General features: G+C 39.9%; 1 protein-coding gene and 2 long non-coding RNA genes across 5 annotated transcripts; all 3 read right to left on the reverse strand.

The window, feature by feature from the left end:
- Positions 1-5,179: 5,179 nt before the first annotated feature.
- LOC148698532 (COP9 signalosome complex subunit 7-like) lies at positions 5,180-11,145 on the reverse strand. Of its 3 annotated transcripts, none has more exons than XM_088684001.1 (9): positions 10,782-11,145; positions 10,505-10,580; positions 9,579-9,667; positions 7,758-7,847; positions 6,980-7,024; positions 6,762-6,832; positions 6,219-6,357; positions 5,789-5,877; positions 5,180-5,629 (listed from the first exon to the last, which is right to left on the reverse strand). In XM_088684001.1, the coding sequence occupies exons 1-9, from the start codon at positions 10,938-10,940 to the stop codon at positions 5,599-5,601; spliced, it is 789 nt and encodes a 262-aa protein (XP_088540127.1). In that variant the 5' UTR covers positions 10,941-11,145; the 3' UTR covers positions 5,180-5,598. The 3 variants fall into 3 exon arrangements, with proteins under 3 accessions (XP_088540127.1, XP_088540131.1, XP_088540128.1); XM_088684005.1 differs by having other exon boundaries at positions 5,789-5,894; XM_088684002.1 differs by having other exon boundaries at positions 5,789-5,897.
- A 5,224-nt stretch (positions 11,146-16,369) lies between these two features.
- LOC148698533 (uncharacterized) lies at positions 16,370-17,360 on the reverse strand. Its single transcript, XR_015951842.1, has 3 exons — positions 17,168-17,360; positions 16,963-17,053; positions 16,370-16,441 (listed from the first exon to the last, which is right to left on the reverse strand). It is a non-coding gene; the product is annotated as an uncharacterized LOC148698533 (long non-coding RNA).
- Positions 17,361-23,405: 6,045 nt separating this feature from the next.
- LOC148698534 (uncharacterized) lies at positions 23,406-24,587 on the reverse strand. The gene is made up of 3 exons (XR_015951847.1): positions 24,282-24,587; positions 24,077-24,167; positions 23,406-23,555 (listed from the first exon to the last, which is right to left on the reverse strand). It is a non-coding gene; the product is annotated as an uncharacterized LOC148698534 (long non-coding RNA).
- Between the last annotated feature and the right edge of the window lie 483 nt (positions 24,588-25,070).

The raw sequence follows: 25,070 nt of genomic DNA on the forward strand, positions 1-25,070 counted from the left end.
CCCTGCTCCTGTCCAAGTCGTCCACCTTCTTAGACCATCCAAGTCTGCCTTAGCCGCACCACAACATCCTGGCTCCCTGATGAGCCGACCCACCAGGAAGTCGAGCGCAATGTGTCTCCTTGATGTGAAAAAGATGGAAATATTTCTTACCTTGGTGCGACACAGGGAAGAAAACAACGACAACGATCAACTTTTCACAAGGGCAAGCAAAAAAGAAAACTAAGGGATGAGATACAATTTCTTCTAGTTTTCTGTCTTTCTTGTTGGGATAAAAATTACTCTCTAAGTTTATTTAACCCTCTACATAAGGTAGACTTAAATAAGTTCTAGAGGCAATTGGTTTCCCTTTCCTACAAAACTAACTCTAAATCAAAGTGGAGAATCTAGACCAAATTAGGAAACAACTTTTGACTTTCCCATTTGGATTTCTACACCTTCTGCCTTTTCTGCGTGCAGTATAGTGGGTTTTTGTGGAACCAAAAATAGTCCTAAAAATACTGGAGCTACCACATGGACTTTTTCTTAAAAAGACAAGAATGCTTTCATTAAATGGGCAGGACCCACAAATATTCTCACAAGCAGTCCAACATACCTGGAGGCTTGAACAACAGACTACGACATCACCAAGCTCCCTTGCTCGTGGAAAGGAGGAAAAGTCAAAGACATTAAAAATAGGATTAATTACAAATTCCAATCTTTAATACATTCATGATTGAAGATCAACTCAAACAAATAAGGAATCATCATCGCAATCAATCAAGGATACTTCCATCATCATTCCAAGATATTATCTCATAAGTTAATATCTTTTTTATTATTCTTTCCTCATCCATCCTATGGGTCACCTTGGCCTAGGAAGCCGTCATGTGAAGGGCAAAACCATAACCCTAGGGCTGCCTACTCCTTATAAATACCCTATCTCTACCAAATTTCTAGTAAGCTTTTGCTACGCACTTAAGCCCTAAACTCTCTCTCTCTTTAGAGAAACTAACTTAGGCATCAAAAATCTATTGGCCAGCCCTCCCCCCCCCCCCACCCCTCCCCAACCTCATGGATCCGCATAGCTTTGGTCTTTGATCAAAGATGTTATTTTGTTTTGTAGGTACAACTTCTTCAAGACTGAAAATGACGAAAATTTACTACCACAATTATCTATCCAAGTCTCAACTAGCAAAGAGTTTACGATTCTTTCGCTAAAAAAAAAAAAAAAAAAAAAAATGGTTACTTCATTAGCTTCCCACCAAGGTGAAGTGTTCTATGATTGGTTACTCTTAGGTGCACCTCAGAGTTCGGCATTCATACAGCCGAATGACGTTCACCATAAATGCTCATATCCTTTGAGTACCTTTGCCCCTATAGCCTAATACCTATTCGAAGCACTTATATTCTGACGAATATAGTTGAAGCTGCTGAACCTGGTGCCGAAGATCTTGAACTTCACAATGAATTAACTAACCTTGTCTTTAGGTTCTAAGACCCAGGGCCGAGAGTGTTCCTTCCTCGACCATAGGCGCTCAAGTGTAGAAGTTAGCAGCGCGTTCGACACCACACCATCACATCCATTTCACTCGCTCGACCGAGCTTGGTTGCAATTTGGCAAGCATGCATCCACATGAAGGACATCGTTTGCTTAGTAGATTACTCAGCCTGCATGCTACATAGGCTTTGTAATTTCTAGGGTCAACAAAAATCCTATGTATATGTCATTCTCTAAGTCTTTCCAAGTTGTCTTTGAGAGTACAAATATATAAATGGTTTGCTAGAGACAGAAGATTGTGGTACTTCGCTTTCAAATTATTGGTTGTTGAATCATGAAAGGCACGTCAACGAACTGTAAGGCAGAAGGGCATGGGCCGAATTATGTCTTTAGACATTGTATTCATGCAAACTGTAATTGGCAAATTTGTCAATGTTTCTTACTTTCTCCACTGTGTTCGGCAAGTTTGTCGATGTTTCTTACTTCCTCCACTGTTTATATTGTTCGTAGACACACTTTTTGTTGTAGTTTATATGGTTGTAGGTCGTATCATCATTGAAATTTATATTAAAATTCACATTTTCTGGTTTTGCTCCAACATAAGGTTGTAATTGATGTGTAGCCTACCCCTTTCTGTTAAGAAGAGTTGCATACAGTTAATGCAAGGCCTCAGCCTTCGTGGTATTAGTTCATGCGTGGGTATGCGTGGTGCGTGGGTATGTTTCGGCAGCGATGTACGTGCAACCGATTTTTTTTTTTTTTTTTTTTAAAATAAAAATGGAAAATGAAGATATCTGGGCCACTGTTTCTGCATCATTTGACGAAAAGGGATGAGCAGTATTTGTATAAGCATCATATGTTCATATGTGCCGGCATGTTATTCCATGTATTGGCGTTCTTTACAGACATGAAAGCATGCACGACTTTGGAGATATGTTTCATGTCTACATCTCTTAATTTCAAAGATATATAAAGATTAATATTCTCTAATCAGTGTTTGTTAAAAAAAAATATATATATATATATATATATATATTGTCTATGCAGTGGAGGTTATTTCCCACATGGAATAATAGGCTCGGAATTCTGGGGATTCACTCCCTCTCGAACAAATGTGTGCATGAAATGCGTGGATTGATATAGTCACTACAGTACGATGCATCTCATTTAACTGGCCGTATTGTTATTCATATGATTTTCAAATTAGAGTTGCAGTTGTTCGTTTCAGTTTCGTATTGTAACACATCGAAAACTCAACTTGTAGAAATATGCTGGCATTCAACAGTATGGAAACTGAACGTCTATATGTGTGTCTGTGTGTTTGTGTGTTTGTGTGTCTGTGTGTGTGTCTAAAACCTTTAAGGGAAAGGATTTCTATTTTTTTATAAAAATGAGAATTAGTTGTGAGGTCACACCACATCGAACTTTAACGATCCGAACCATCTATTTTTCAAGTTGCATCTCATAGATTATTCTTCCAAAATATTAGTCACCTCATAGATTATTCTTGCAAAATATTAGTCAAATCGAAAATATTTAAGATATCTAATTGAGTTCAAAAAAATTAACGAATACTTTGTTATATAATAAACAATAAAATTTTATCTTGATAATTAAATTGGCAAATTGTTTTAGATTGAATTAAATTTTTGCAAAAATGATTTATGAATTGAGATTGACAAAATAGACCGGTGATGAAGTACGATGTGGAGTGAGCCCCACTGTCACATCCCGGCCCCGGGGGGACCACTTCCCAGGCCCGCTCCACCACCGTAACATGATATTGTCCTCTTTGGACCCCGACCATGCCCTCACGGTTTTGTTTTTGGGAACTCACATGAGAACTTCCCGATGGGTCACCCATCATAGGAATGCTCTCGCGCGCTACTCGCTTAACTTCGGAGTTCCCATGGAACCCGAAGCCAATGAGCTCCCAAAAGGCCTCATGCTAGGTAGGGATGAGAATATACATTTAAAGATCACTCCCCTGGGCGATGTGGGATATTACACCCACACCTAATCCCCATTTTTTTGAAAAAATTGGGAATCTCTTTGCATAAAAGGCCTATATATATAGCCAGGATGTTGAACTCCATGTTTTTCACAAGCGATTATTGCGAAATACATAAATTACATACCTTGATAATTAGCTGTCAAATATCACATAAATCTCTCTCTTGAGTGATCCTTTGACAATTGGTTTCTCTCTTTAGCCTTGCCCGTTAAAACTCTAATACATGTTTTTCATTTGTGGACACTAGATGAATATGTGTGCTGTTATAAGCAGAGAGAGGATCCATTTGCTAATAAAATTCATAATTAATCACCACTCATCGCGGTTAAAATATAAAATCAATTCTCTCAATTTGCCAAATATCTATTAAACAGAATATATCACACATGAGCCATTTCATATGGGCTACGTCAAAATATTGAAATATTCTTACACTTCACTCTGCCTCCCACACTTGGAAAACTCTCTCTCTCTCCCTCTCCCTCTCCCCCTCCCTCCCTCCCTCTCCTTTTTGTCCCTTATTTTCCCCTTTAAAACGATTTGGTTTCTAAGGAATACTTACCCAAAAAGATATTGCTTCAAATTATGACAAATTTAGAAACCAATATTTTAGAATTTTTAGTTTAGTAACCATAACTCTAAAGTGGCCAAGGTCCAAAGATACTCCAATTTCCTCAATTTCCTCAGAAGTTTAAGCAAAACAAACCAATCCTTGTATTTGTATTAAAATTTTTGAGAAAGCGTGGCAGACCAAAATTAGCCAGTGAGCCTTCGTAAAAAAATCTTGTAGCTGTCGGAGCTTTTAAACCAATCTAAGGAAAAAGTGTCACACGCCAAAATTAACAAAAGTAATCTTAAACGGTAAATATATGCTAGGTAATACTACGGTCTAGTAGTATTCCTCTTCACTTGTAAGTTAGAAGTCTTCGGTTCGATTCTCGTCAAAGACAAATTTGAACTACATTATTACTAGCTCATCGTGAGGTTGACCTCACCCCCTCCCTCTCTTTTTTTCCAAACAAACAATATTTACAGTAAGGGAGAGAGAGTGGGTCAAGCTTCACAATAGGCTAGCTATGATAATGTGGTTCCAAGTTTCCTTTGACAAGAATCTAGCCTAAAACCTCTCTTACAAGTGAAGAAGGATACCTCTAGATTTACCGACATCATTACGAGGAACAAGTTTAGTGCAAAACCTAAATATATTGTTTGCAATTTACATTTGATTACACAACTTCATGAATGTTTTTTGTTACGAAAGTTTTAATTTTTTTTTCAAGTTATTTAGCTTCTAATTCTCCTACAAATGCTCCGATTAGAAAATATGATTACGAGACAAAATCGGAGTTAAAGAGGTAGAAGAAGACCTCGAAAGACTTAGAGACTAAGCAAAGACTTCGACTACTTGAATCTAACGGAAGACATGACACAAAATCCAGTGCAATGACGTTCAAAAATTTATATAGCCAACTCCACTTAATGGGATAAAGCTTTGTTGTTGTGTATTTAGTTTCTAATTCTGTTAAATGGTCTGTGAACCTATTACAAAATAACGAACAATTTTCATATGAATCCATATCCATCCACCCTTCTCATATACACAAAACACATACAAACTTGCACCCCAAGGTACTGAAAAATCGGAACCAGCATAAATTTCACACCGGAAATGGCCTTAGAATGGAAAATGGGTGTGCGAAAATTATTTCCTCAAAACAAAGGAGCAATGTTTTTAACAAGCCGCACATAATGTTCATCAACCTGCGTTATTCAAGTTCGATAGAGCAAGCATAACACTAGGTAGACCATCAAATAAAGAAGAGTAGAGTTATAGCGATCTCAATATCAATCCGTAGAGCATGCTAGCCGCACCAACCAATGTGGTTTCATAATTCATTCCTGTTTGTGTCAACTCAATTGGAATAACAATGGATTTAAGACGAGCTAAATTATATATTAACTATAAGCCTAAACCAACAAATAAAAGAGTTTAATATCAGAGACGGAGATCGTGGTCTCCAAAAAGGAGATATCAACAGATCTGGCAAAGACACGAACAAAAATCAAGGCTACTTAAATTTGCGGAAACACCGGTTGTTTCCACCTCTCAACTCTTATCTATATATGGATGCCGTCTCCTGCAATTCCACATCAAACAGTGGAATGAAGGCAAATCATATTGATAACCCAAACCAAAGATGCAAAAACTGCAGATAATAGTTTTGGCAGTAAAAGAGGAGAGAGAATTTGATTTGTAAATAAAAACCATAATGAAGAAAATAACGTGATTGCATTACCTCTTTGGTCGACTTTGGTCTTCCTCATAGTCCATCACTCCACCAGGTTCGGAGTAGGTCTCCTCGTGCCCCCGGAGGTCAACGTTGGCCTGCTTACAGTGGGGAACTTCTGCCACAACGTAAGTAAGACACATCGACCAACATATCCAAATAACAAAAAGAAAAAGACTAATTAAAAATTAGGGTGTTTGTGTGTGGGGTGGGAATAAAGCACTCTTTATCTATGATTATCTATAGCTTCAGAACAGCTCATCAAAAAGCCGTTGTGCATGTTAGGCACAGATAAATACATCAACTAAAACAAAATAAAAAAATCTTCTTTTACCATGCCATGCCATATGTCCAAATCAAAAAAATGGAACTTGTCAATTTTATTAGGAAAGAGATACTTGTAGAAGCAATACAAAAAACAAAACTGGATCAAACTGACCTTCATGGAAATCGACTTCTTTACTTCTTCCACCCTATTTTCAACTTCTTTTTTGTGTTCCTTGGCCACTTCAGTCATAGCATCAGCCCACTTAATCTTTTCTTGAATTGAGATAAGAAGATTGTTTGAGGTATCCAACCTAGGTTTTTCACAAAAAAAAAATTATGCAAATACCATCAGATTTATATCTCAAAAAGAAACTTTAAATATCATTAACTTAGCAGCAACATATCAGAAAGCATACTGGATTAAACATGAGAATGCATAACTACGATAAACATGGAACCGCTTTTTTTAATTTGGTAGTGGTTTATAAACTCAATATCACATGAAACAATGTTATCAAATTGGTAAGAGATGCTCCATAGCACGAGATTGTACACAACAAAGAGTCAGGAAACATTTATGCAATCAAGGTCAGACATAATTGTTTTCAGATCATAATGCACATGCTTAGGAACCACTTTCTGGACAAGAAGTTGTAAATCTGCATACTGAACGTACAACCAAACAGAGAAACTGCATCAAATTCAGAGATGTTACCAGTTTGACAGTGTTTGAATCATACTCCCAAGTTGTCCAGGTCTTGGATCTCTCCCAGCAGCAAACTGTACCTGCATTTCACAAGAAATAATGGATTCAATACTTCTTAAAGGAAATACACAAAAACCGAAGAGTTGATAGAGGCAAGCGAAAACAAGAAGAAACAACACAACAAAATAAAAAAATTGAAGCAAAGGCAGCAGTAAAAAAACACAAACCTCCAAGCATTTTCGCAACTGATCCAGCTTTCCTCTTATTATGCCCTAAGAGAACATATAAAGTAACAATCAGACATCTTAATGTTTTCTCTATCCACTTAAACCTATGTTACACAGATACAAACACAGAATAAAGTACCATACAACAAGGATGGGATAATTAAATAGTATATATCACACAATCACATTACATATATATGTGCAAAAGTTATCTACATAAGAAAGTCAGAAATGAGTTCATAATTTAAAAATACCATGGACACCCCTCATTTTTAAGGAAAAAATTCACCAAAAAAAACATTGTGCATCTGGATGCATTCGTACACAACGCATGTTGCACTATATCCAAAAGTCAAACTTACAAAACATCAACGAATACTGCAAATCTGTATCCGATAACTGTTCTGGTGTTATCGGGTGCTCAGGGCCATATCCTTACAGGATACTCCACACCTGCAATATTTGGAATATCTGGGCTTCATAGACAAAACTAACAGTAACAATTTTCAGGTACTGTCCGATATTCAAAAATAATATTCTTACACAGGGAAGAACACATTTTATACAGAAATAATAAAATAATCATAGCAGTGTCCTGCCCCACATGCACACACTGAGACAAATTGGCAGGGAGAAGAGTATTTATTTAAATAATAATTTGTTGAAGTTATGATATTCATTCCACAGCCTTCACTTAAGAAACTTTTTTGTCCATTAAAAGATGAATGTTTCAAGGTAGCTGGAAACAATAGAGGTAGAGGGATGAAAGAATAATTACCGAATACATGCACTCATTAATGAGAAAATCCTCGAGCCCACGTACATTAATAACATCTAACTCCTGTATAAGTTGATCATACGGTAGTACCTGGAAAATATTTCAAAAATATATGAGAAAACAGAATGCACAACACAATATGGGACATCTGTGTATATCAAAAACGGATATTTACTCAATAGTGACCTAGACCCCCTCCCCTTCTCTCTCCCCAAAAAGGAAAAAAAAAAGTGTAGCTGAATCCTTAAAAGGTTCTAGAAGGCTCTCTCCATAGGCCTTTAGCATAACAATATCATGATATGATGAATCACTACATTACAAATACTTTAAAAGGTTCTAGAAGACTTTCTTCATAGTCTTTTAGCATAACAATCACATGATATGATCAATCAAATGCATCAGATTTTAATGTTCTGATTTTAATTGGACCTAATAAGCTTATGGCATTCCATATTTTAAATTAACTTTTCACATCATTCTTTGCAGTAAAAGGAACCATAATCTATTACATTCAGAATTCAATTGGTAACTACAGGCTTTGATCCAAGTGCAACTAAAACAAATATCTGTCCATAAGACTTGTCTAGAAGTGATGACAATTTTCCTCTCCTTTCACTTTTCCTTTATGACGACATATTTTTTGAAGCATGGAAGACATCAAGTACCCAAAGTGACAAGCTCCATATAATCACATTGAAAAACCATACAGCTATTTATGGCGTGGGGGTAACCGCGGTTATTGACCCATAACCGTTTAAGCCCTTACCCACATAACAATGTACCCATTGGGTAACTGTATAAACGGGTATACCCATACCCATAATCGTTTATAAACACGTAACCGTACCCATAACCGTGTACCCATGTAACCGTAACCGCATAACCGTTTATCCGGTTTTACCCGTTTTTTTTAAAGTTGAAAATTAACAAAGAAATTTGTCATAATTTTCTTTTTTGGACAATTGAATGCCGTTATAGAAGCAAGTGATTTATTTGATCAATCTCTTGTCAACTAGAATTGAATGATGGAAATTATAAAGCTTACAAATAGTTTTCACAACTCTTCATTTTATTTTAATGAAGAAGTTTTGCCATGCCACCAAGTACAGATACCACATATTTTCAATCCCAATCCTTAGTGTTTAGACCAACTACTAAGTTTGAGGAGGACCCAGTTATTTGATCAAGAAAAAGTAAATAGTTGATAGAAAAATGTAGCTTGTTTTTCAGGCCACTTGTGGTAAATAATCTTTTATAGGTAGCTTCTGCCTTCTTTAAAACTACCTCTTTAGTGTGGGTATTGTATCACTATGGCCATATAGATACAACCAGAGGCAACTCCATACCCAGGAGGGTATTTTATTGAGCTAACGAAGGTTAATGGTTTTGGAAAGAACCGACATCATGACAAAATTGTTTTGTCGGAGATGAGAGAGAGGCACAGATGAGAGAGAGAGCAGTGATGAGAGAGAGAGGAGCAGCGATGAGAGAGGTCTCGTAGTTTTTAGGGCTTTTTATTTTTATTGTTTTAAATTTTACAAATATTACAAATGGTTAAATGGGTACCTATTTGTAACCGCTGGTAATATCCATAATCACCCATTTATATTTCACTGGTAAACGGTTATACACACAACCTCGTATTTGTTTGACCGGTTACCCATAACCGTAACTGTCAATTTTAAATCAGCGGATAACCGCGGTTACCCATACCCATGAGTATTTTGCCCATCCCTAGCCATAACCATTACTACACAATCAGAGATGTATATCACCAACAACTTTTCATAATATGAGGATTACGCATTTAAGGAAACATACCTTGTTTGTCTCAGCCAGTGTAAGAACAGTGAGCTGCTTCAGCTTTAAGACTTGATCAGGGACCAACTGTGGTAGGCGACTGGCATCACCTGCAGTTTAACTACTTTTCAGTTTCTTAAATTCCATCACAATGCCAAAAGAAGCTTAAATTTCTTTTTTCAAAGAAAAAAAATACTCGGGAGTTTATGGGATGGAGTTCTCCTAGCAATTGACAATATCTCACTGAATGTTAAAAATTATTGAAGTAAAAAGGAAAAGCATAAATGTTATGGAGGGGTACCATCTCAGCCAGAATGCAGGAAATAATAAACGATACAGTAGCAGATTTTAACAAAAGATACAGCGGTAGCTTTAAGAAAAATGTGGCAGTTTAAAATTTCTTTTTACGAGAATATGTTGCTGCCTCATTTATTCATCTTATCAGTGAAAAAGTATAAGATAGTATCTGTGTTTGACATCTCCAAAGAAACAGTAAGAAACCAAAACTGGTGCTAAAGTGATGACTCCAAGGACGAGCTTGATAGAAGTATACACGGGTAGGTTACATCCTGAAGCTACATTAACACGACAAAAGCACCCACCATATTAGCACCCAAAACCCCGCCACAAGTACTAGACAAATGAGGCTGCACAATGTTTTAAACAATGAGCCAATAGACAGTTCCAACAGTGGCTTGAATTTTGGGATTTTCTCCTTCTGGTTTTTGTTTCCATGTTGCAACAGGGAATATCAGTTTGGAGAGCATAATCGTCGACGTTTAAATTTAAGGGCGTCATTACTCGATTTCTTTATCACAAACATGGAAGCGGAAAACAAACATTAATCGATTTGGTGCAAGATGACCAAAGCAATCAAACCAATAGCTAGAGATTAACAAACCCACTATAAAATCGACCAAAACACGAAGCGAGTTTCGTGTGCTTACTCTTGTAATCACTCCATGTGCCGTGTGCAAACAATCGAAGCAGATCCAGGTACACAGAATTTTCGGTTCCTTCAAGCTGCACATATATCAGAGTCAAAAACAAATGCGTATCAAAATTCATGGTAAAAAAATTAAGAACCCAGTAACAATCAACAATTTTATTTTTCTCTTTGGCTGCAACAACATTCTTTGCTCACACCCAGAAACTACAACACCAAAAAACACACAGAAAAAGGAAAATTCACAAAATTAAAAATTAAAAAAAATATATGGGAACCTGAAGAACATTAGGTACAGCGATAATCTCCGAAAAGGCGAAAAGGGCAGGGTGGGAGGTGGCTTCCGCGACGAGGGGGCCGAGGGCGGAGCCGTCGAGAGACGAGGCTTGCTTCACGAAGTGATCGATGACCTCCTCTTGCTTTTGCTCAATCTCCATCTCTCAAAACAGCAAAAATATAATTTCAGCGATGAAAAAATTGGAGACAAAACGGTGAAAATTTCAGCAGTGGAAAGCTAGGGATTTGGTGGGTTTGAATTTTGGGGAAGAGATTGAGGAGAAAATAGAGGGGTTTCGGTTCGGAGAGAGGATCCTAGAGTAGAAAGGTGGCACAGTCTGATTCTATTTGAACCCAAGAGTCGTTAGTGGTCCTAGTTATGTGGCATGGTATATAGCCGTGGATGATAGTACGGACAATGTAGGGCCCAGCTGATCAACCGCTTAAAACACATCAGACCTAATGATTCTAGCACTTTTTTTCTTTATTTTTAGCCACGTCATGTAACTTAAATGTCATTACTTTATCTCTGAAACTCAAAATTCGTTCCGTTTTGATTTGAGCTCGTTTGGATGTGCTTTTGAAATGACTGAAAGTGCTTTTAGTGAAAATGTTTTTAGAACCAATCATTAGTAAATATGCAAATAAATTCTGAAAAAAACATTTAAAGTATTTCCTGGAATAAGCACATAACTATTGTTTCTTGTAGAAAGCACTTTAAATGCTTTCGGAACCCAAAAATATTTTCTCTAAAAGCTCTTTCAGTCATTTTAAAAATACATTCAAATGATCTCTTATCGACTATCTCTTCTCTCTCTAAAACTTATAGGTCATCACATACAACATACGTGGGACCCAACACCTCATAATATTATGTCATACGTACAATAAATTTGATTATAAATATCTTTTATGCGTTAACATTCAACAATGAGAGAATATCAAGTTTAATAGATATTGAAGAGATAAAAATATAAAAATGAAATTGATTAGCTTGGCGCACCCAAGTCAAATCCACATAAGTGGCACAATTGACTGACACGTCAGCAAAAAATATAAGACTTGCATTTGCCACATCATTATTTAACAATCAAACTAATGATTTCACTAATAGATTTACTAATGAATGTATGAAATTGAAATAAATGATAAATAAATATACGAGATTAAAGTGTTTTTAAGATAATGCATGAGGTTGTAACGACCCCCAAATCTGAGGGGTAAAATGTAATTTACCCTTATATATTATAGGTAAATATATATAGTTCAAGGGTTTAGAATTTTGGAGTTATACGTCAAGCTGATGTCACCCATTATTTTAATATTTTTTCTGTCAAGCGGTGTAACATATGTGCAACAAACGGTGAGTGGTCAACAGCAATTGCAAGGGTGGGCCTCGTTGCAAAAGACCAACGACTCCATGATGGGGCTTGTTGTGAGATATTGAATTTTCAATGGCCAGATAATTTGGACGATTGGATTTTCAACTAAAATTTGACAATGAAGGAGAAGGCAATTTGATCGATCGCATAAGGCGTTGCTTTGCTTGAGGATTAGGTGTGTGTTACTCATGACTCAATCACTAGAAATGAGATGAGGGTACAACAAATGTGAAAGAAAATTCATGCACAATTTGTCGAATAGATTCAAGGCACATCTCGAACCCGATCACTGGATAAGTGATAGGATTTCTACCACATGCAAAAGTATGGATAAAAACACTTAAAAATACTTGTAAGTGTACAAATAGTTGTAGTATAAATGCTTATGCAAGGTTGTTCTCCACATGAATTATTAAAAACAATTCATATTTGAAACTAATTCTTAATTAATTATTTAAACCAAAGTTTGGAAAGAATGATTTTATGACTTAAAATATTAAAAACGAAGTTTAACTAAAACAAGGGTAAATTACATTTTACCCCCTTGGGTTTGGGTGCAATTACAACCTCATACAACATCTTTAATACATTTCAATCTCATACAAAAACTTTTATTTTGTTGCAGTTTCATACATCCGTTAGTTAAACCATTATTTTTACCATTAAGTGATGATGTGGCAAATGAATGACCCATATATTTGATGACGTGGCATATAAAAAATCATTTGTTAACAAAAAGCAATTTAAACAAAAATAAATAAATTAAAACAAAACAAAAAAGGGCACAATCCCCTTTTCTCACCTGAGACCTCCATCACCATTTCCTTCTCTCTCCAATGTCTGTACAGAGTTCATAGATATGTGCAAAGCAATTACATTTTCTCTAATTTCTCATCACCTTACTGCTCCAAACCCCTATCACTCTTCCTCAGATCACAGATGATAAAACTTGACCCGAAATTTGAAACCCAAAACCCAATTGCTTGTTCGTGTTCTGGAGCTCAATTTGAATGACCAAGGTGGCAACTTTCCCAGAAACCCACAGGGGATTGGAAAATCGTGGCGTTTTCTGAATTAGGTTTTTAGAGATTTCTCTATTAGACCATTTTCTCGAGAAAGCTCGGGGCTTTTTCTTCAGCTGACTTCTCTCTCTCCTCCATGTTCTTTGGCTACTAAGTTTGACTATGAAAAATCCACCACCACGACCCATCCCATACAACCACGATGTTAATCATCCCCCCTTCCCCCCGACAATCCATAAACCCCATTTGCAGATTTTCCAATTTGTTTCTGATTCTTCGTCTTCCCCAAATCTCCCTAAAATTTTCCCTCAATTTTCGCTCTCAATCCAAAAAAAAAAAAAAAAACCAAAAAATTTCCTGGATCCAAAGCTAAGTTTGTTTCTGAATTATCTTCCCTTTTCGACTGGGTTGTGAGGAGAGGTCGAGATCGAGAGCTCTCTCTGTGCTCATGCCTTTAATTTTAGGTGCAATCGCCTCTACCGCGACACATGACTAGAAGGCCCATGGAGAAAACCTGGAAAGACGAACCCCGTAGGAAGGAATCGACCTCATCAACGTGTGGCGGTGAACAAAGGATATTCGGACCTGGACTTGTTGCTGCAGCGGCTGGGTGGCAAAGACGATCACCGCCAGTGTCGAAGGAGTCAATCGACGCCGTGCCTTGTGTCATGATTTGGGAATCATATATTTGGTTTCAAATTATTGGTTGTACAATTTTCAACTTTGATAATCTGGAACTATTAGGGATTATGATGGGGAGATTTAAGAGGGGGATGATTGACATGGTTGTATGGTGTTGGAACCCTCATTTGTCCCACATCGGTCAGAGAGAGAAGATAAGAGCAGTTTGAATAAAAATACCCCTCTATAACTAACATCAAGGCCTTTTGTGATAAAAATCTACACCTGAGGATTATGCAAGTAGTTAAGTGGGGACAATATCGGTGTTGTTGGAGTATGCCCTCGGCCCGTCGACCTGAAAAATTCTACATATGGGATGGGTGGTGTTGGTGGAGAAAGAAGGAGATGGCGATAAAGGTCTCGGGTGGGAGAATGGGGTGGGCCTTTTTTGTTTTGTTTAAATTTATTTTTTTTGTTTAAATTGTTTTTTGTTAACAAATTATTTTTTATATGCCACGTCATCAAATATGTGGGTCATGTATTTGACACGTCATCACTTAACGGTCAAATTAACAGTTTAATTAACGGATGTATGAAACTGCAACAAGATAAAAGTTTGTGTATGGAATTGAAATGTTTTAAAGATGTTATATGAGGTTGCAATTGCACTCAAACCCAAGGGGTAAAATGTAATTTACCCCTAAAACAATTAAAAAATAAGCAAGGTAAGAGAAACAAAAGAAAGCACTTTTTGAAAATCAAGTTGTCAAAGCACCACATTTTTGCTATTACCTTAAGAGCAAGCCCAGCGTGGGCGCATGCTCGGGGGACAGGGGACAGAACAAGGGCCCGAGGCCCGGTGGATCAGCTCTAGCGTGGCCAAGCCCGAGTGAAGGTGGAGGCTCGAGCTCCGGGCCCGTGGGGAATTGACAGCCCAAGAGCCTGAGGCCATGTGACGTCAGCCTGGCGTCAGAAAATATTTAATTTTTTTTGTGTCAGGCGCGTGCACCCCACTCGTGCGTGGGGGCGTGTCGCCGACACAAAATCAGAAAAAAAAAAAAAAAAAAAAAAATTTGTCAGTTCACGTTGGGAAGCCACGTGGCTTCCCACGGTCCATTAGATCTCAACGGTTATTTAATTTGGACCGTTTGATCTCAACGGTCAAAAAAAATAAAAAAGTCTTATTCAATATCCACCGTTCGATCTGAGATCAACTGTGGATATTAATATGCTTTATAAATAAAAAAATAAAAGAAAAATTAGTTTTAAAATTAAGAAAAGTTACCGTTGTGACACGTCGCACAATTTGGAGTGTTGGAATTCAATTTTTTTTATATCCAACGGTAGAGATTAATTAATTGAATAAAAATTTTAAAAAAATTCAAAAAAATTCAAAAAAATTCAAAAAAAAAAAATCTCAAAAGTCTGAAAAAATCTGAAATGACACACCCCGACCGAGATCAGGGCGTGCTGGCCGTCACGCGAAGGTGACGTAACCATGTGCGCGTGCGGAAGCTAATGATAAGGTAATATAAAAGTACGAATAATTAAAAACTAACTAGCATACAAAGTACTAGTGTATGTGAGACACAATTCAGAGCAAATCTACAACAGTCCAAAAGGAAAAGATACGACATATTGACACCCGAAGGTGACCCTACAATGGTGAATGTCTGTCAGAAATGCCGGGACGCCCTCTGGGATAAACCACCGAACTTGCTAGACCACTAGAACCTGGAGGGGCGCAAAAACAAAAGCGTGAGTGGGCAAAAACAAAGTTCTTTGAAAACTCTTTAGCAAAATACATTCTAACCCCTCGCCGTAAAACCTGTATACTTCCCAGAAAATGAACATATATACGTATGTATAGATATGTCAATCATGCTCCATGATATGCCATTTATGCTCGAGAATATGCCACAACAGAATCTCATAATCAAATATAAATGCTCAAGCGTAATTCACATCAATAACATATAATATGGCAGCCGGGAGTCACCTAACGTGACATGTACCGCTGCATATAGAGCTCCAATCTCAACTCAATATCTGAATCTGCACACAAGTCGGAGCCACCTAACGTGGTCTGTACGACAAGACTGGGTGTAATATATACGCTCTAGTGCTACGATCACGTGAAGACTATGCGAATAATCGCGGGTCACCTACGAGTCGGAACCACCTAATGTGGTCTGCACGACAAGGCTTGCACCTAACTTGGATCCAAGGCGAGCGTGTGGTGCTGGTGAACATCACGTGAAGGACTATGCCCTGGCCCTGGGCGGGAGCACTAACACCGGGGGTGCAGATTATGAGCTCTCTAAGCATTTCAAACTACGATTGCATAATAAACAGGAATGCATAACCACATGAATACCGCTTACCTGGCACTTACCTGTGCGTCCACAGCACCAATTATACATTTATAAATGTATGCCAATTACCAATGCACGTGATAATGCGTAAACGTCATTCATATGATGCATGGCATAAAACAAATAACCTTTTCTATTCTATTTCTGGGAATTTAGATGTATATAGGTATATACGGAAAACAAAAGCCCACTCACTGATAATTAGAAGGGTCGTAGCCCCCTTGCCTCGAGTGTGTACGCTCGTCCTCGGAAAACGAATCACCTATACGCGACAAAGTTACGAAAACATTAATTTAAAAGCACCTAAGCAACTTCTCGTAATAACTTCTCATACATTGCTCAAATTGGACAATTGAATATACCAACGTGACCTACACAACCTCAGGATCACACACATATTTTTAGAAAAATTTTTGGACCACGCACGCGCCCCCACGCGCCGTCCTATGCACGGCCCTACGCGCCCCCACGCGCACTGCACACTGACGGCGTCAACTGACGCCGTCAGGAATATTCCGTTAAACTGACGGAATATTCCGTTAGACTTAACTGACGCCGTCCACTGCCGTTAGGAATATTCCGTTAGGGTTAACGGAATATTCCCCTGTCTTCTCCGGCGAGCCTCCGGCGCCGGCGACGGCGCCGGAAAACTGGGTAATTTTCAAACTAAGTTTTCTCCTTCGTTTTTCAACCATTTTTCACGTTCTTTATACCAAAATGAAGCTTAGGACTAGTAGAACAACGTTAGACTAGTTTTAAGGCCTAAAAATTAAAGAATCTCACCTGTCTTCAAGGTCAAAACTCGGCCAACTTTGCACAGGACGATCGTGACGTCCAAATTCACCCAACGAACTACTCCGAGGCTCCTTGGGACCTCACAAACACATCTACAAGCTTAGAATCTCCTAAAACAAGCTAGATTAGGTTTGCATGAACAGTGCAATAATCGGACCTCGTTGAAACGACGTGAAAACATCTATATTCTTACCTGAAAATGGCACCTTTGAACTCCTCTCAGCTCCACGAACACGATGGTGGTCTTAGTTTCTTGATTGGTGAAGGTTTGATTATGCTTGTATGTGTGTCTGTGTGTAGAGGAAGAAGAAGAATAATGGAGCTCGGGGAGGGAGAGAGAGAGAGAGAGAGAGACAAAGTGACAGAAAGTGAGGGAAAGAGGGAGGAAATCCCGGGAGAAAAAGAAAATGCATGATTGTGTGTGGTCCCACAACCCACACAACACAACACTTAACGTACACAATCAAATTAGGGTAAAATTGTAATTTCAATGTACGTTAAAATGAAATTTGGGACGGGATGTTACAACCTACCCTCCTTAATAGAATTTCGTCCCGAAATTCAAAACAACCACATATAACCCCTAAAAATTGAAGAACAACCTAGGATACAAATCCCTCATCCTATTTTCTGTCTCCCATGTCGCTTCTTCAACCGAGTGATTCCTCCACAAGACTTTCACCAAATTCACCGTTTTGTTCCTCAGAACCTTTTCTTTCCAATCTAAGATCGTTAACGGTTCCTCGTCGTACGTCAAATCTGGATTTATCTCTAACGGTTGAAGAGGTATCACATGCAACGGATCGGCAACATAGTGTCGGAGCATAGATACGTGAAAAACGTTATGCACTTTAGCCAACTCCGGAGGCAACTCCAACCTGTAAGCTACCTCACCAACTCTTTCTGTGACTAGGTACGGTCCGATATACCTGGGACTCAACTTCCCTTTCTTTCCAAACCGCACAACACCTCTCCACGGTGAAAGCTTCAAAAATACCCAATCTCCGACCTCATACGTTCTGTCCGTAGCATGTCGATCTGCTAAACTTTTCTGCCTGTCCTGAGCTGCTTTCAGGTTAGACCTAATTACCTGAACATTTTGAGTCGTCTCCTCGACAATCTCCGGGCCTACTAAGACTCTTTCGCCAACCTCTGACCAACATAACGGAGTGCGACAAGATCTACCATACAAAGCTTCAAATGGCGCCATGCCAATGCTCGAATGGAAACTGTTGTTGTAAGCAAATTCCATCAAATCTAACCGCTGGTGCCAAGCATCACTGAATTGTAACACTGATGCTCGCAGCATATCTTCCAAGGTCTGAATAGTTCTCTCGGACTGTCCGTCCGTCTGTGGATGATATGCCGTACTGTAAAGTAGTCTCGTACCCAAAGCTTCCTGAAAAGCTACCCAAAACTTCGATGTGAATCGTGGATCACGATCCGAGACAATACTTACAGGGACACCATGGTACTTTACAACCTTTGAGATAAACAATTCTGCTAACCGGCTCAAAGAGTATTTCTCTCTCACTGGAATGAAATGTGCCGACTTAGTGAGCCGATCAACGATCACCCAAATGCCATCAAAGCCATTATGTGTACGCGGCAACTTGTATACAAAATCCATAGTGATATTTTCCCATTTCCACTCTGGAACGGGAAGCGGCTGCAACAATCCAAACGGCTTCTTTCTTTCTGCTTTAACCTGCTGGCAAACAGTACACCTGCTCACATACTCAGCTATCTCCCTTTTTATACCCGGCCAATAGTAAAATGGTCGAATGGTATGATACATTTTAGTTGCCCCTGGGTGCATGGCATAAGCCGAGATATGTGCTTCATCTAGAATTTCCTTCTTCAAATCCACATTACTAGGCACGAACATTCTACCTTCTAACATCAACATGCCATCAGAATCACGAACTCTGAGATCTCGCCTCCTTCCTTGATCTCGGGCTCGAATTAGTTCTTGAATCTGTTCATCAGCTACTTGAGCTTCAAGCACTCGATCAACCAAGATTGGCCTAACTTGAAAATTAGCAAGTAACGCCACTTCTTGATCTTCTGCTTCTAACCTTACTCCCGTAGCACGCAAGTCCACCAAAAGAGGAATACGACTAGCGTACAACGCATTGATACGGCCATGTGACTTCCTGCTAAGTGCATCGGCTACTACGTTCGCACGACCAGGATGATAGTCAATCGTGCAATCGTAATCGCTGAGCAACTCCAACCACCTCCGTTGACGCAGATTAAGTTCCTTCTGGGTGAAAAGATACTGAAGACTCTTGTGATCTGTGAAGATCCTACACTTCTCTCCGTAAAGATAATGTCTCCACAACTTCAACGCAAAGATGATAGCAGCCAACTCCAAATCATGTGTAGGGTAATTCATCTCATGGGTTTTCAACTGCCGCGAAGCATAAGCAATCACCCTACCATGCTGCATCAATACACATCCCAGACCATTCAAGGAAGCATCGCTATAAACCTCGAAATCACCACTATCGTCCGGGAGTGTCAAAACAGGTGCATTAGTAAGACAATGCTTCAATTGCTGGAAACTCTGCTCACACTTATCATTCCACTCAAACTTAACATCTTTCCTTGTTAACCTCGTCAGTGGCAAGGCAATTACCGAAAAATCCTTAACGAATCTCCGATAATATCCCGCCAAACCAATGAAACTTCTCACCTCAGTGACGGTTCGTGGTTGTTCCCAACTCTCCACAGCTGCAACCTTCTGAGGATCAACAAGAATACCTTGAGCAGAAATGATGTGCCCCAAAAATGCGACTTGATCTAACCAGAACTGGCACTTACTAAACTTAGCATACAATTGGTGTTCCCTTAACCTCTTCAACACTAAAGTAAGATGTCGAACATGCTCTGCTTTGGACTTAGAATACACCAGAATATCGTCAATGAAGACAATAACAAATCTATCCAGGTAAGGCTGGAATACCCGGTTCATTAAATCCATAAAAGCTGCTGGTGCATTCGTCAACCCAAATGGCATAACCAGAAACTCGTAATGACCGTAACGAGTCCTAAACGCCGTCTTAGGAACATCATCCCTACTAATCTTCAGCTGATAGTACCCAGACCTCAAGTCTATCTTAGAAAATACACAAGCACCTCTCAGCTGATCAAACAAATCGTCGATACGAGGCAATGGATAACGGTTTTTAATCGTCACCCGATTCAATTGCCTGTAATCGATACACAGCCTCAAAGTCCCATCTTTCTTCCTCACAAACAACACTGGAGCGCCCCAAGGTGAAGTACTAGGCTGAATAAATCCCTTATCCACTAATTCCTGTAACTGCACTTTCAATTCCCTTAACTCAGCAGGAGCCATACGATAAGGAGTTAAAGAAATAGGATTGGTACCTGGAAGCAACTCAACAGTAAAATCCACATCTCGATCTGGGGGTAAACCAGGTAAATCTTCAGGAAAAACATCAGGGAAGTGTCTAACCACTCTCACATCCTCAATTCTGCTAGGAACGGCCTCCTCTAGCACCACATGAGCTAGATACCCCTGACAACCTTTAGACAACAACTTCTTTGCTCGCAAAGCCGAAATAACACCATGTCTTACCCCACTCTGCTCACCCACAAAAGTAACCTCAGGTAATCCAGGACGGTGAAACGTAACTACTTTCCCGTAACAATCAATGTTGGCACGATAGAAGTGCAACCAATCGTTGCCCAAAATCACATCAAAATCGACAATATCTAACGGGATAAGATCAGCGGGCATAACAACACCCTCTACTATCACTGGACATCCTGGGTACATACAATCTACAACACATCTCTCTCCTCTAGGCATAGCGAACTCTAAATCGTACCCTAGAGGTGTGGGGCGAGGTTGCGTTACTTGAGCAAATGTATGAGAAATAACGGAATGTGTAGCTCCACAATCAATTAAAACTCTAGCAAAATAACCAATAATGTTTAACGTACCCATAATCAAGTCCGGGTTGTTCTGAGCATCTTGCAGGGAAATATTGTGAATACGCCCCTGGCCCTGCTGTCGTCCGCCGCGACCTCTGCTCGCTTGAACACCGCGACCTTGAGCTCCGCGCCCCTGACTGGGCTGACCCATCTGTCTCGAAGACCCTGCACTACTAGTAGCATTCTCATTCTGCTGATACTGTCCTCCTTGGTACCATTGAGAACCACCCGTTGGAGCTGGAGGATACGGCATGTAGTTGCTGGGATACTGGGGATAACCACCTTGTGAATACGGGTCCTGGGGGTACTGATACGGTCCCGGAGCATAGGGAACAACATCACCCTGATAGTGATAGGCACCACCTCTACCTGCTTGACCATAATTACTCGGACCTTGGATTTGCCGAATCGGTGCAGGTGGCAGCATAAAGGTCTGCTGCGGCTTCTGCTGCTGACCCTGGGGACAATTCACAGCTATATGTCCCATCTGTCCACACGTGAAACAAGCACCGTTGCCACGCCTACATTCGCCGAAATGTCGGTTATTACATCTACGGCAAAATGGAACTCGGTTTCGACCACCATCACCTTGTCTCTGGCCTCGAGCACCTCCATAAAACCTACCTCCACGTCCCTGTCCAGAGGCACTGAAACCACCACTAGACGAACTCGAACTGGCACCACCCTTTTTAAAGTTCTGAGTCTGGCGAGGCCCAAGCGACACTTGACTTTTCCCTTTGTCATCTTTCTTTTCATCACTGTCACTCGACATATTCTCTGAGTCCTCTACCCTCAACAGTATCTCATAGAACTCCTGGTAGGACTCACAGTGAGTAGTAGTGGCCATAGAACGCCATCTCTTTCTAGTGCCCAAGCGAAAACGACGAAGCATCTCCGCCGGATTACCAGCGACATCAGGATAGTAACGAGACAAATCAGTGAACTTACGATAATACTCGTTAGCCGTCATCTTTCGCTGTTTCAACTCAGTGAATTTCTGTTTCTTACGATCGATGTACTCAGGGGGTACAAATCTCCTTTGAAATACATCCTTGAAAACATTCCAATCGGTCCTCTGATCTGGAGTCAACCTACGAAGTTCTTGCTCCCACCAAGCTGCAGACTCCATCTCCAGAAACCAAGAGGTTGTCTCAACCCACCGTTCCATAGGAAGGTTCCCCTGGTTATGTAACACACGGAAAATCTTCTCTAGGTGTTCCAACCAACGTTCTGCGCCTTCGTGACCCTCGTTACCTTTAAACTTATCCAACTTCAGGTTATACATAGTCTCCAAAGGAGTCCTCTGGGGAGGGCGCATCATTGTTTGAAGGGCTGTAGCAATCACTTCCCCCAACTGAGTAAGATCAGGGAAATTAGACTCATCTGAGCGACGTGGTTCCCGACGAGGCGGCATGATTCTGACAGACCCCGACCGAGATCAGGGCGTGCTGGCCGTCACGCGAAGGTGACGTAACCATGTGCGCGTGCGGAAGCTAATGAGAAGGTAATATAAAAGTACGAATAATTAAAAACTAACTAGCATACAAAGTACTAGTGTATGTGAGACACAATTCAGAGCAAATCTACAACAGTCCAAAAGGAAAAGATACGACATATTGACACCCGAAGGTGACCCTACAATGGTGAATGTCTGTCAGAAATGCCGGGACGCCCTCTGGGATAAACCACCGAACTTGCTAGACCACTAGAACCTGGAGGGGCGCAAAAACAAAAGCGTGAGTGGGCAAAAACAAAGTTCTTTGAAAACTCTTTAGCAAAATACATTCTAACCCCTCGCCGTAAAACCTGTATACTTCCCAGAAAATGAACATATATACGTATGTATAGATATGTCAATCATGCTCCATGATATGCCATTTATGCTCGAGAATATGCCACAACAGAATCTCATAATCAAATATAAATGCTCAAGCGTAATTCACATCAATAACATATAATATGGCAGCCGGGAGTCACCTAACGTGACATGTACCGCTGCATATAGAGCTCCAATCTCAACTCAATATCTGAATCTGCACACAAGTCGGAGCCACCTAACGTGGTCTGTACGACAAGACTGGGTGTAATATATACGCTCTAGTGCTACGATCACGTGAAGACTATGCGAATAATCGCGGGTCACCTACGAGTCGGAACCACCTAATGTGGTCTGCACGACAAGGCTTGCACCTAACTTGGATCCAAGGCGAGCGTGTGGTGCTGGTGAACATCACGTGAAGGACTATGCCCTGGCCCTGGGCGGGAGCACTAACACCGGGGGTGCAGATTATGAGCTCTCTAAGCATTTCAAACTACGATTGCATAATAAACAGGAATGCATAACCACATGAATACCGCTTACCTGGCACTTACCTGTGCGTCCACAGCACCAATTATACATTTATAAATGTATGCCAATTACCAATGCACGTGATAATGCGTAAACGTCATTCATATGATGCATGGCATAAAACAAATAACCTTTTCTATTCTATTTCTGGGAATTTAGATGTATATAGGTATATACGGAAAACAAAAGCCCACTCACTGATAATTAGAAGGGTCGTAGCCCCCTTGCCTCGAGTGTGTACGCTCGTCCTCGGAAAACGAATCACCTATACGCGACAAAGTTACGAAAACATTAATTTAAAAGCACCTAAGCAACTTCTCGTAATAACTTCTCATACATTGCTCAAATTGGACAATTGAATATACCAACGTGACCTACACAACCTCAGGATCACACACATATTTTTAGAAAAATTTTTGGACCACGCACGCGCCCCCACGCGCCGTCCTATGCACGGCCCTACGCGCCCCCACGCGCACTGCACACTGACGGCGTCAACTGACGCCGTCAGGAATATTCCGTTAAACTGACGGAATATTCCGTTAGACTTAACTGACGCCGTCCACTGCCGTTAGGAATATTCCGTTAGGGTTAACGGAATATTCCCCTGTCTTCTCCGGCGAGCCTCCGGCGCCGGCGACGGCGCCGGAAAACTGGGTAATTTTCAAACTAAGTTTTCTCCTTCGTTTTTCAACCATTTTTCACGTTCTTTATACCAAAATGAAGCTTAGGACTAGTAGAACAACGTTAGACTAGTTTTAAGGCCTAAAAATTAAAGAATCTCACCTGTCTTCAAGGTCAAAACTCGGCCAACTTTGCACAGGACGATCGTGACGTCCAAATTCACCCAACGAACTACTCCGAGGCTCCTTGGGACCTCACAAACACATCTACAAGCTTAGAATCTCCTAAAACAAGCTAGATTAGGTTTGCATGAACAGTGCAATAATCGGACCTCGTTGAAACGACGTGAAAACATCTATATTCTTACCTGAAAATGGCACCTTTGAACTCCTCTCAGCTCCACGAACACGATGGTGGTCTTAGTTTCTTGATTGGTGAAGGTTTGATTATGCTTGTATGTGTGTCCGTGTGTAGAGGAAGAAGAAGAATAATGGAGCTCGGGGAGGGAGAGAGAGAGAGAGAGAGAGACAAAGTGACAGAAAGTGAGGGAAAGAGGGAGGAAATCCCGGGAGAAAAAGAAAATGCATGATTGTGTGTGGTCCCACAACCCACACAACACAACACTTAACGTACACAATCAAATTAGGGTAAAATTGTAATTTCAATGTACGTTAAAATGAAATTTGGGACGGGATGTTACATGAAAAATCTGAAAAAAATCTGAAAAAATCTGAAAAATCTGAAAAAAAATTGTTTTTACTTTTCTATAAATACCTTCTCATTATCATCTACCTTACACAAAAATTTCATATTTTCTCAACTACTTTCAATCACATTCCTTTTTTTGTCTCAAAGTTTGAATCCATTTTTTTTCAACAAAATGACCACTGGTGCAGGTACGAATTGGTCGCTTATTGAAGATGTTGCGTTGTGTACTAGCTGGGTTGAAGTTATTCATAGTTCGCTTACGGGTAATGAGATGCAGTTGCGAGAAATGTGGAGTCTTATTCATACCAATTATCTTGAGAAAATTGGTGGGAAAAGAACCAAAGAATTGATGTCCAGTCGTTGGAAATTACTTAGCCAATCGTTTAGTACGTGGAGAGACACCTTGGCACAAGCTAGTTGTAATATTCGAAGTGGGGAAAATTACTCG

Source organism: Pyrus communis, chromosome 2, assembly GCF_041283825.1.
Source record: "Pyrus communis isolate YQ-2024b chromosome 2, ASM4128382v1, whole genome shotgun sequence".
Classification (NCBI taxonomy): Eukaryota; Viridiplantae; Streptophyta; class Magnoliopsida; order Rosales; family Rosaceae; genus Pyrus; species Pyrus communis.